At 41.4% G+C, this 12,914-nt stretch overlaps 1 protein-coding gene across 5 annotated transcripts in view; it reads left to right on the top strand.

The window, feature by feature from the left end:
- fat3a (FAT atypical cadherin 3a) overlaps positions 1-12,914 on the top strand; it is a 322,007-nt gene that overhangs the window by 291,942 nt on the left and 17,151 nt on the right. For all 5 annotated transcript variants that reach the window (XM_038693326.1, XM_038693323.1, XM_038693324.1 and 2 more), the window contains 2 exons: positions 1,465-2,177; positions 5,308-5,421. In XM_038693326.1, the coding sequence (XP_038549254.1) occupies positions 1,465-2,177; positions 5,308-5,421 (827 nt within the window). The remainder of the gene's footprint in view (positions 1-1,464; positions 2,178-5,307; positions 5,422-12,914) is intronic.

Raw genomic sequence — 12,914 nt, forward strand, 5'->3', positions numbered from 1 at the left:
TAATATTATTACAGTTCCTGCCCAACACTGCCAACTGTAGCCTAGCTATGAAATTAGTTTTAATTTAATGTTAGAATATTATACTAATAGAGATAATTTATACTTTACAGATTCTGTGCAACCAAAATAAAGATTTTTCTTAACAATTAAATAATACTGACAGATTAAACTCAATCAGCAACAGAAAACTACTTCCTTAAAAGAGAAAGCAAGCATATAACAAAATCTAACTGAAAGCACAAGACTGAACCTTAACTTAGGGAAACATTTTTAACACCCTCCTCCTCTGGAGTGAACACGAGCCTACAGCTCGCTGCTGCCTGACCCTAACTGGTCCACCATTTACACTGGGGACGTATCCCCACCACATTTCGATTTTGTCCCCATCACTTTTTGAAAGCTTTTATTAAAAACAATCTGAAAAACAGCACCAAGAAATTTTAACTAACAAATGAAAATGCTTTGAGAAAGGTTGATTTGCACAATAAGAAAACATGCAATGCAATGTAGTTTTCCCTCATATAAAAAAAAGGCATTTCCACCGTAAATTGAAGCAGAAAATGTCTCCAGAATGCAGGAAATTACCAGTTTAATGCTCAAAATGTTATGGGGGAGGACCCCCAGACCCCCCACACATATTTCAGCATCAAATATTTACTCTAAATAGTGCTAAAAATCTTCTTGTCTTGTTCTCGTGCATTGTCACGTCTCATGACCCAAATGTATCATCACGCCCCTGATCTGAGCCCTTATGTCCCCACCACATTTCAACACAAAGTGACGCCCTTGACTGACCCGCTCCGCTCTGCACCAGCTCCTCTCTGATAGGCCTACTTATTGTCTCCACCGATTAGTGAACACTTTTACAAGGCATTGTATGCATGTTACATTCTCATTAGGGGCTGAGCACCCCGAAAGGACTGATCCTTTCTAGACATGCAACTGACAACCGTGTCATGTCATCTCATCTCAGAAAGTTAACAAGACGGTTCCGCTGGTATAATAGAACTACCAGGTTTTGTGTATGTCAGTTACTGGTAATTTGATTGAACACAACTTTATTTAGGGATGTGCTTCACCTGAGCACAACATAATCTATAATAATGAGAATCTAAAAACTAGATTTTGAAATCTAAAATATGGCCACAAAATTAGCTAGTAATCCCATGCCTGCAATAGTTGATTGTACTTCAGTAGCGCCTAATAATAGCCCCGGCATCTTCATTGAAGGTAAGACACCTCACAATGATAGGAAGGTGTCCTATCATTGTTTATGCATTTCCTCCAAATTCAGCCAGACAGATGTGGTATCAGTGGGAAGTCTTGGCTCTCAACTAGAAGTTGATATCAAGTTCTGTGTGAATTTGTATTGATTAAAAAATGGAGGTACTTGTGCTGTTCAAAGTTACCCTGTCATCTCACACCAGTCTCTTCCCCTCTTTCCTCCATCCCTCCTTCCTATAGCTGTGATGAAGATGTCAACGAATGCGACCGCAGAAATCCAGAGGGTGAGTGTGAGAATGGCGGTGTCTGCGTCAACACTCACGGTTCCTTCTACTGTAACTGTACGGCGGGCTTCGTGGGCCAACATTGCAGCCTGAGGCCTGTCGTTGTCCCTGACATGCAGGCAGGTCACGCTGTGGTTGGTAAAGAGGAGCTGATTGGCATTTCTGTGGTGCTTTTTGTCATCATCACTCTCATCATCCTCTTCATCGCTTTCCGCAAGAAGGTTTTCCAGAAGAACTACTCGCGGAACAATCTGTCTCTGGTCCAGGACCCGGCCACTGCAGCACTCCTCAACAAGGCTAACGGTCTTCAGTTTAAGACCCTACACTGCACACCTGGAGACCCTCTCAACCTGTACTCAGAGCCAGGGCTGGGGCCCACTGTGGGGGGAGGGGGTGGGATGATGGGACCTCCACAGGTCCCTGTCAGGCCCATGGCATACACACCATGTTTCCAAGGAGACCCACGGCCCACACTGGAGAAGACTGTGGATGGGCGCGGTGTGGAGCATACAGAGATGACCACCTTTCATCCAGAATCACCAAGGATCTTGTCAGGAACCAACAGGAGGGGGGTGGTGGTGTGCAGCGTGGCCCCCAACATGCCGGCAGTGTCACCCTGTCGCTCAGATTGTGACTCCATACGCAAGAGCCCATGGGACAGTGATGAGGGTGAGTGTGGTTTTTTTACAATGTGCCAAAGTGAGAACTTACAGTTAGAAAATGTTAGGGTTAATAAAGAAATATTATGAGGAGATATAGTGTCCACAAATCATTGGACCTCTGAGTGAGAAATGTCATACTTAACTGCTGTGTAGAGTTACAAGCTGCTCATTTTACCTGTGAAAAAGAGGCCCTGGCAGACTACACAATCATCTAATTATCGGATCTAATTTAACATATGTAACTGATCTGAGCTCAATGTGCTTACATGCACATTCAAGTAAAACTACTTCCAGGAAAAAGCCACAGCCTCACTGACAGAAACGGTCCTTTCTCCAGCTTACTGCTTTTGAATATTACAAATATATATTACTGAGATGGTTCAGAAATACTGCAAATGCTTGCATCTAACCCTGACGTTTTACTTTAATAGTCTCCAGATAATTTGTTACTTATGTTACCCTCATGCTACAATATACATTAGTGTAAGTGAACCTCTTACTCACACCCTTTAGTTCTCAACACCTAAAATTGGAAAACAAAGTACATGGTAAATTTATTCATTTTAAAACACAGGGTGGTATAATGAGATGAAGCTGCAGTCCCCTTTATGCAACACACAAAAGCAAACATTACATACAAAAATTATATACAGAGAATGGATGAATAAAATAAGTCATACAAATAAAACAATTTTAAATGGAGCAGTGCTGAGGATGAATTAGAGCTTGATAGCTTGGGTGGAAAAAGCTGCTCTGCAGTCTGGTGGTGTGGCAGCAGAAACTTCTATATCTCTTCCCAGAAGGCAGCAGGGTGAACAGGCTGTGGCTGGGTGGGTACTGTCCTTTAGTATCCTTTGGGCTCTGCAGCACTTTGACCATAATGCTTAAAGGAACATTATGTAGGTAGTTTTTTGTTTGATTTGGCATCCATTATCATTTCAGAGTGTAATTCGCCACTGTGGTACATAAGGACAGCTGTGCATGTGCATTTGTTATGATTTCATTACTTAGCCAACTTGGCTAACAGCTAAACCTCAAATAAGTGCAACAACACAAGACACAGCAATATTACTGACTAGTCCAACAGCAAGAAGGCCAGCTCGGCATCTGTCCTGCATTCTTTCAGCTTGTTAAGTTCATGCCAACAAGTCCCATATTTACTCTTTCATCTTGCTCGGTCACTCTCTTTAAAAAATAAATAAAGAATCATGTAGAAATAATAAAATTTCTACATGATGTTTGTTTCAATTCTGTATTCCCTACCACATGGTGTGGTTGCACATCCACAGCTGTAAACAAATCTCCAGTGAGAGGCTGCCTGAATGCTATGGGAAGGACTCCATTGTGTTGGACATTCGAATGGCAGCAACATTACATGAGCTCGACTAACTGGTCAACCAGTCTAAGCCGACTAGCTCTAGAATTTCCATTCCGCATGTGCAAGTAGTACATAAATAGACTATTTTGAAAGTAGTTATTTGGGTCACAGGGCGTACCAAACTCAAAAAATCGCATACCAAACTAAACATCCTGTACCAAATGGTTTAGAATGAATACACATACTGTTACACCTGACGGGTTAGGGTTGTGCAGATACAGTAATCAATATAGATCATCAGTAGACATGACTAAAGTTTTATGAATTATATATTACAAAAAGTGAATAAATGAATAGAGCTTACAATGTATCAAAATAAAACAATCACAATAAAAAGAAATTTGTCAGAAATATTGCTATTGGGTAAACCAAATTATTGAGAAGATATCTCAAATACCAGAAGTGATATTCAATAGGAATATCACAGAATCCTCTCATTGTTAAAGGCAACCGAATTAGTATTGAATGTTAGAATACTTTCTAACATTCAATACTAATTCAGATTAAACTAGTTTTTGAATAGACTATGGCTGTGTTTGAAACAGAAGGCAGTTGCCTCGCTGCCTCGATACCGTAACAGACAGCTGCCTCAGAAGGCATCACTTTCAAGTGAAGGCAGCTCTGTTTACATTAGTTTCAAACAGCCTTCTAGGGCAGCACTTACGGCAATGTGTGTCGTCAGCACGCCGTCTTGCATCTCTTCTGGCTGTCAGAAGAGACGCTAGCCTTAGCATCAGCTAACTAGCTACTGAAAAGCCAAATGGCTAACAGACGCCTCAGAAATCATACTGAACAAACTTGGTTGGTTACAGTCACGGGCTAATATGATAGTTCAGTGTTTAGTTCTCGCTAGATTTTCAAAAATCTAAGTGAGAAAACTACTAAAAACCTTGAAAGACGTATATTTGTGTACAAATTCTGCTTGTTTGTCCGCCATCTTGGCCAGTTTTTGAAAGCTACGGCGGCCACAGCTGCACTGCTTTATGGGTAATAGTTACCATCGATGCAGCCTTCAAAACTGTTTTGAACAGCACTCGATACCTCGCTGTCCTGTTAGACACCTTCTGCGACAGCAGTTTAGCCCGTTTCGAACACAGCCCATAATGATGCAGAATGTCAGAATTCCCAGAATGTAACAAAACAGAATGATTAATCTTCCAACATGAGAGATTACACAACTCCAAGGGCTATTTCTGTTCTAATGAGACCGGAGCCCTTGACTGTTTCTGGGACTCCTTCGAAGAAGCAAAAGATAAGCTTTCTCTACATGTCAAATGATATATGAGGTTTCCTTAAAAAATAGAACACACACTTTCGATGGGAACTGAGTGTACTTGCCAGGTTGCAACTGTCAGCTTGACCAATTGTTTAGCCAACATCTGTTTTCCCATCACCAAATCTTACATAGTCTAGTACATTTTCCTGGCAGCATGTGTAAAGAATGCTCTTTTTATCAATATAGTTTAAAAGTTTACTTGCTGAGACCTCTGTAAAAATTGGTGACTTATGCAGTCAGTGTTCCAGACTTTCTAAATGTTATTTCACTCATAAACACTATTGTTTATGTAACTCCATAGGTTAGATGTTAAACCATTGTTGTTTTGTTCAAAGTTACACAAAAGGCAAAAGCTGCTACCACAAAAGTTCTCTACACACCCCTAAAAAATAGTCATAGTTTCAGCTCCTCAAAAGGCATTTTTTCTAGATTTGTCTCTGTTTTGGAATCTGGCTGTTCTTACTCCCTGAACTCTCCCTGCAGGTAAGATGGTTGACATGGCAGAAGAAGTAACGTGTTTCTCAGAAAGCAACAAAGGCAGTAACTCAGAAGTCCAATCACTGAGCTCCTTCCAGTCTGATTCCTGTGATGACAATGGTAAGACACACCTTGCACCCACAGTAGGAGTGGTTAAGCATTCTCAGAATAAAACAGTTCCCTGAGTGTTTCAGTTCTTTTACACTTATTTTAAACTGTTTTGTTTGCTTGTTTATTAGTTGATTACACTGCGTCTATCAATATACATGCAACACCTGTGCTATCCTTCAGATGTGGTTTTCATCCATTTGGGAGAAAATGTTGGTGAATTTGTGGACTAAATTAGAGTGCTTTTAAATTTGTCATAAAAATATGTATTCAAGATCTGAATAAACCAGTTGTACTGACATACTTTTATTTTTTGTCAAGAAATTGCTTGATCAGTTCCAGCCTAACCTGAAAACGTACATCTCTCAGACTTCAATAAATGGGTAAATGGAGTCATGGATGTCATACTAGAAAAGTATAAAATGAATCCAATTTTCATGTGCATGCTGCTAAACAAATAGAGTCGCAGGAAAAAAACTGTGAACCCTTTGGATTTACCTGGATTTCTGCATAAATTGGTCATAAAATATATAAAAAAGTACACGCATAACTTCAGGCGGTGCAATGCACCATGGCCTCATGCCCGCCTTTAGCAATATTTATAAAAATGCACCTGGCCTATGAGACTTCACTCCACTTATTTTTTTGACAGAATGATTGCTATTTATACCACCCTCATATATCATGTTCATGATTACACTATATCACATAATATATTTTTAATATTATGTGTTTCTGTTATCAAATTGTTATTAAATTTAGTTGTTTGTTCTTAAAATGTATGAAGTAACAAAGTTTGAAATCTGATCTTTACCCTGTCATGCTCAATAATGTGCTGCTTGGAAATCTTGTCATGTTTGTTGCAACGGTAACTTGTTAGGAAAAGTCTGTAGGCTATTTGTGATGTTTAGTAAGTGTAAGCGTACAAGTGGCACACAGAAGAGGACCTATTACACCACCACTACCAAGGCAGGTATTAAACATCCATGAACATGGCTGTGTAATTAGCCCACCCTGGATTGTGCTTATTGTGAGCCTTGTTGGCTATTTGCAGACCGAAGTGCCCCTTTCTACAGATATGCGTGTGTCACAGGAGTTCTGGATTAGTAACATTTGTCTGACAGGATCGAGTCACACACACAATCTCAGGTTCATGTTGGAGCGCATGTCATATATGAACATGGGAGAATAGAAACACTGCCACTTACTGGAGACGAAGTTCTGAAGTTCTTGAGCGTATTGTGAATGTTACCACCACCCTGGCAACTTGCAACCTGGCCCTCAGAGGACACAAGAAGAAATATGGAAAGCCCAACAGCAGGAACATTCTCACTATAATTTAACTATTGACAGGCCCGCATTAACCTGCCGTTAGGCCCTGGGGCTGAGAGGTTTTGTAGGCCCACAATAAAGACAATAAAAATGTGTAATTACCACATATGTCTATACAGAACAAAAGTAGAAAGTAGTTTCTCTCTGGAGATATAATGAAGACAGTATTCCATAAAAATAAAAAAAAATACCTGACAAAGATGTAGAAAAAGCTTTGATTATGTCAGTAAAATCCTACTCACAAAGAATGCTGTGTTCAGTGGACATCAGTGTGAAGTTACTGACTGTCTTGCTGCATGCTTGATCGCAGTCTATATTTCACCAGTGCCAGTTTAGAGAAGGAAGCCGCTCATGTTGGTCATTATTAGTATTATTATTATATGTAGCCATTTTGCTACAATTACGCTTCACACAACAGCTGTTTGTGACCTGACCCTATCTATTGTCCGTGAGATGGAAGAATTTAGCTGCAGTAGTACATGGATCATGCGTAATATTCATCCAGCCAGAGGGAACGATCACGAACCGTTCACAGCACGTCGGCCATACTAGTGACACAACCTGTACCGGAGAGGGAGTGGAGCGATGGAGCTTACAGGGCCAGGGACAGAAGATCGGCCGGCCTGCTGCAAACGGTCGGTGATCGTTCCCTCTGGCTGGATGAAGTCTGACGCTCCTGATTCTACACATGGATCCATGATGATAGAGAAATATTGAAATTAATGGCAATAAAGCATGCTTTCAATATTGTAGAGACTCCCAAAATATCACAAATTGTGCTTTTAGGGGAGCTGATGTCTTATTAAGGGAGCTAAGCTCCCCCTCGCTCCCCTGTAGTTCGCACCCAGTCTGTGTTGGGAAACACTGTATGGAGTTTTCTACTCCTTAATACTTTCTGTAACTCCAATGCCGACGTGATGCTCAACTTGTCATTCTGTACAAACTCCCTAAACTGTACCGCTAAGTCCTCTTCCAAGTCACAGTGGTATTTCTTCTGCAGGCTCTCCACTGCTGAACGGAGCTTTTGAGGGAAAATTGAGTTGAATCTGTTTAAAAATCTAAAGTTTTCACACACGTCAATATATAACTTGTATCTTCGGTCCAGCTCTGACACTAGCCAGCTCGCACTCAGCTTCAGATGACTCGTCAGCCTATCTCTTTCTATGTGCTTTGTACTCATCGAACACGGTGGGGGGAATGTTCTTTGCAGCCATCTCAAAGCTGTCAAATTGATCCCATAGGCCTGCTATGTATTCTCGCAAATACCGAACCAGATCAACAGCATTGCCAACTACACTGCTTGCAGTGCCGTGCTCACGACCTGGAAACGTTGAAGAATGGCATTCCACATTTTGCCCATAATGCAATTTCCAGTTTATTCATTTTTTGTATAGTACACTGGCCTCCTCTCTAGTGCTCAGATTCTGGTGCTCATCATCGACAATGTTCAATAATGACTGCTGGATACCAACATAATTCTGACACAGGGTTTTGGTTGCAACAGCGTGCGCTGATCATCTAGTATCAGAAAGTGTTTTTAAAGTTTCTGTTACGTTACGTTGTTATCATAAGATTGAAACCCAGCCTTTATCGTCTGCCAGCGTGAAGTGGTCTTTGAGAAAAAATTAAACAAGGACTGCACAAAATATGCAAGCAGTGAGAGGGGATATCCTTTTTGGAGGGCAATTATCTAATGCATTGTGCTATTACAGTTGAGGGTATAATTTTACACAAAACTGAATCAAACTTTAAAGATGCACACCATCTGTTATCAATACACACACTGAAAGTTGCATTTACTGAGACGTACGCTCTCTCTCTCACTCACTCAGTCACTCTTCTCTCACCCCAAATAGCATATATAGCCCACTGCTTTTAGTGCAGGTTAAGAATAAAAGAAGCATTCATAAGATCAATCAGAAGACGATTGAAGACATTTGCATAGTAGCAGTGGTGCATGTATCAAATGGACCTCCATACTTCTTAATGCTTGGCAAAATGTTCATAACACGACATCACTGAAGACTAACAACCGAGTACCCGACCAACAGAGTATAGACAATTATTCAGGTAGCCTAACCTGGCCCAGTGCCCTGTGGCAGGTGCTGTCTGTGGTGCTCATTATCTATGCGTACACAACTGTAAAAACAGTAAGGTTACTTCAGCGGACTATTCATTCACAGCTAAATCCAGGCAAGCAAAGCAAAACAAACAATATAACCACATTAAAAATCGCACAAATAGCTGCAGTTCAGTTAAGATCAGAGAGAGAAGGAGGTGACATTTCACTCACCCTATCTGAAAAGGAAGGCCATTCTCCTGTCTGTCATGTGGTAAAGTGGTCAATAACCAAGTTATAGAATTTCCCACTGGCTTTTTGTCCTCCGCAACAACGGAGTCAGTCGAAGTTTGACCAGCTAGCCACACCACTGTACGGATATAGTTTTCCTCATTGAACGTCCAAAACCCCTTTTTCCTCTCCACGCGCAGCTCCAGTTTTGGTGTTGGTCTTCTGTCAGATTTAATCTTAAGTTGCTGCTGTAGTGGTAGTTTAGTAAAATATTTATTATAACTAAAAACTCCAAATCTCCACCCTTCATAACTGCACCAGCTAAAGTTGCTAACAGCTCCTGTTATTTCATCTGAATGAGTTGATCGCATGCTGTGGCTGGCTTCCCTTGGCATCATCCTGACTAATCACAGTTGGCCAGTGGCATGACAGTGGCCTCATCTGATTGGTTAGTCATTAAAAAAAGAAATTTCACAAATGGATGCCACCTCTGCCTGGCCTCCTCGCGTAGTCAGACTGAAGGCCAGTCTACGCTGGGTTTCACCACAAATCCAACGCATAGCAGTTAGGGGCGCTGTTTCACTTATTGTAAGATAGTGAGAAATGGGGAAGAGATGACCGCAACAGCTTATAAGATTTATCAAAATTATAAAAATTGTGTTTTTATTGAAATGATAAAAATAGTCTGATAAAAACAGGGGAAGTCTGGCTTCCCTTGGCTTCTGGGAGAAGACGCCACTGCTCTACAGCCTTCTGGCAATACGTACCGCAGAATGAAAGTCCACATGTGTGATATCTGGAGTCTACACTGACAGAGAAATACTTTGCAAGTTTCACCCCCCCAGATGACTTCATCTAGCACCTTCTGTCCCATCAGCTGTATGAACTACTCACACACAGTCAGGGAGAGGTAGGATGGGTTTCCTCTGCCTGCATTTCCACTTTTATCAATATGGGCTTTTAAAAAAGGATCAAACTGACTGATCAGGTCCATGCTACCCAAATAGTTGCCATTGTTACCGTCTCCAAACCTGTGGCTATCACCTCTAAAAGCAAGTCCCCGCTCTGCCAAATATTTCACTACAGCAACAACCCTCTGTAGAACCTGTTTCCAATATTCACACTCATCATTAAACTGCTTTTTGAGTTCCGAGTCCACTGTCCCACGGCCAGCTGTCTGGTTGATGTAAGCAATCATAGATTTCCTGTGCATGTCACAGTTTTCATGTTCTGCTTTATGTTCACTTGCATGCTTCCAATTAGTGTAGCCCATGCTGCCAAATGGTGATGACTTGTCTTTGCTCTCGCCAAATATTTTGCATGCAAAGCAAAACACACTACCTTGCGATGGTGATTAACATAGCCAACCTTTGAGTAGATATTCACCATTACCAAGCTTGTGTTTGAAATGTGTTCTGGAGAAGAGTTTTCTCTCGTGCTTGTATTGTCGTTCTGAGGCAGAGAGGTCTTTTTTAACAATTCCTCTCACTGTTTTCTTTCTGTCGCAATATTTTTCGCTTTTGAGCACCACTCTCAAACTTTTTCTTTCCCGACATTTTCATTTAGCTAGCAACTAACTTCTGTGACTAGCATAAATTTGAATTGGCTACACCACATGTCACTATTTCTCTACATTCTGATAGGCTGTCGCATCCTGTTTCACACTTGGGTCACTTGTAAATTGTATCAATCAGCAGCCAAAAACATGAATATCAAGTGATGGACAGAAGATTCGACAAACTACAAAACAATGTGATTTTTTTATTGGCTTATGATATGCCCCTTGTCTTCATAGGCCTGGGGCTCAAGCCCAAGTAAGCCCGTACATTAATGCTGGCTTGATGGGTGGCTGTGGCTCAGGAGGTAGAGCGGCTTGCCTGTTCAATCCCCGGCTCCTCCAGGCTGCATGCCCAACATTCCTCCTGACCGTTTGGTTGTGGTTATTGCTGCCAAAGGGGGTCAACCAGTTATTAAGTCCAAGGGTTCATTGCACCGTGAATATTTACACAGTATGTTAAATAAAGACATGAAGACCCATAATTGCTTGTGTAGTATTAGTTGAAGCAGTGTGTGTTTGTCTATTGTTGTGACTTGTGTCAGATCACATTTTATGACCAATTTATTTAGAAATCCAGGTAATTCCAAAGGGTTCACATACTTTTTCCTGCGACTGTAGTTGTACTGAAAGAATCACTCAGTTAGTAAGAGGTAGAAAGTATGGAAACAGAGGAAAGAAAGGGAGAGTACAATAATATATGTTTTCCACTGCGGAAACTTAACAAACTATAACCTGGTGCTTCCCTTAACATGTACCTGTAAGAACCCTTAAGGTCTCATTTCTTTGTCCTATTGTTTCCACTGTGTTTTCCAAACCAGTATGTTTCAGATATAAATCATGAAAAGGACCCACCCATATGGTGGCACCAGGACCGAGGTTGTCATTTTTATACACTGCTTAGTGGGTGAGTGAGTGTAGTGCAGTCGCTGGACGGACAGCAATTGGATAGGAAGGGCTAATACAGATTTTATTTAGCAGTTACAGATCCAGCGACCTAGAATTGCGGGCTGGGCCAGGTTGGGGCCCAGACTGGGTACATAAATTAAATCCCCCTTGATGACGTAGTGAACCCAATGCCACCTCATAATGCCCCTAAGCACCACATGCAGAAACCAATTGCAGTGCTTTATGTTTCCACTGGAAGAAGCATTATCAAAACTTAACGGGTTACTGCCACTAGACAACTGTGACTTAATAAGTTTTCAAACTGGACATTTTCATTGACCCAGTGCGCCTGAAAGAGTTTTTTTGTGGATTTTGACTCTATATGTAGATGGTGTTGTGTTTACAAAATGTAATACGCTTTATATTTGGACACCCTTGAAAACATAATGCTTCATCTCAAGGGGTTATCTATGAATAAAATTACTTTAATATTTGTGACTTAGTCTGTGCCATCAAAGTCGGGTCATATGGTATAGACAGCGAAAAAAAAACCTCTTAGGGATGAAGAGACCACTGTTCAATTCCTGTGTGAAACCACAAGTCAACATTGACTTCTTTTCAACTAATGTGCTTATTTTAACCCAAACCATGATCTTTTCCTCAACACAACCAAGTCATTTTAGCACCTAAATCTAATTAAACTGTGACAGTTAATGGTAACAATGTGTTTATTAATGTGACAATTACAGTGAAGGTCACCTGACTTCACTTCCTGCGTGTCCAAATCTCATAAATTGTGAAATATTTCTGGGTTAATTACTCTTTATCAATTATAATAATTGATTGGATGCACCTTCTGGCCTACTTGTAGGTGCACCTTACCCCATCTAAAGCATTAGTTAGAGGAAGTGATGTCATATTTTAGGTTTGGAATGGCCGATCAACACCAAACTTGGAGCCCTAATGTGGCATGGCTGGCTGAGTGGCTGTGCAAAATTTGGTGCAATTAGCCCCTAGGTGACACTATTTAAAACGAAATAGTTTGATACCAAATTTGGGTCTTTTGTTCCCCATGGGCCCCTGATGACAGGTGGTGCTATAATCGAAGCTGAAAAACGGGATTTTGAACCAAGGGCCATTTTGCCTCATAACTACGCACCGCTACATCACACATTCATAAATCTTATATCTTGTTGTGGTTTCGGACAACGCAACGCTTCTGGTTTTTAAAGTGATTTATTAAGGGGAAAAAAGGGGGAGTTGAGGGACAGGAGAAGGGGGAGAGAAGGACACTGGGAGACGCGAGCGTGGAGGACCGAGGAGCTGGAGGGGCAGGAGAGATTCAGGCGAGAGGGCCGAGGAGGACAGGAGGCCGAGGTGGGAAGGAGGGTGGTGGCTGGCAGACTGGCGAGGAGCGAAGGCGAGCCGGGGGAGCGCCGT

This window comes from Micropterus salmoides, unplaced genomic scaffold (genome assembly GCF_014851395.1).
Source record: "Micropterus salmoides isolate LMB-PRFRI ecotype aquatic unplaced genomic scaffold, ASM1485139v1 Ms_hic_scaffold_3, whole genome shotgun sequence".
NCBI lineage: Eukaryota > Metazoa > Chordata > Actinopteri > Centrarchiformes > Centrarchidae > Micropterus > Micropterus salmoides.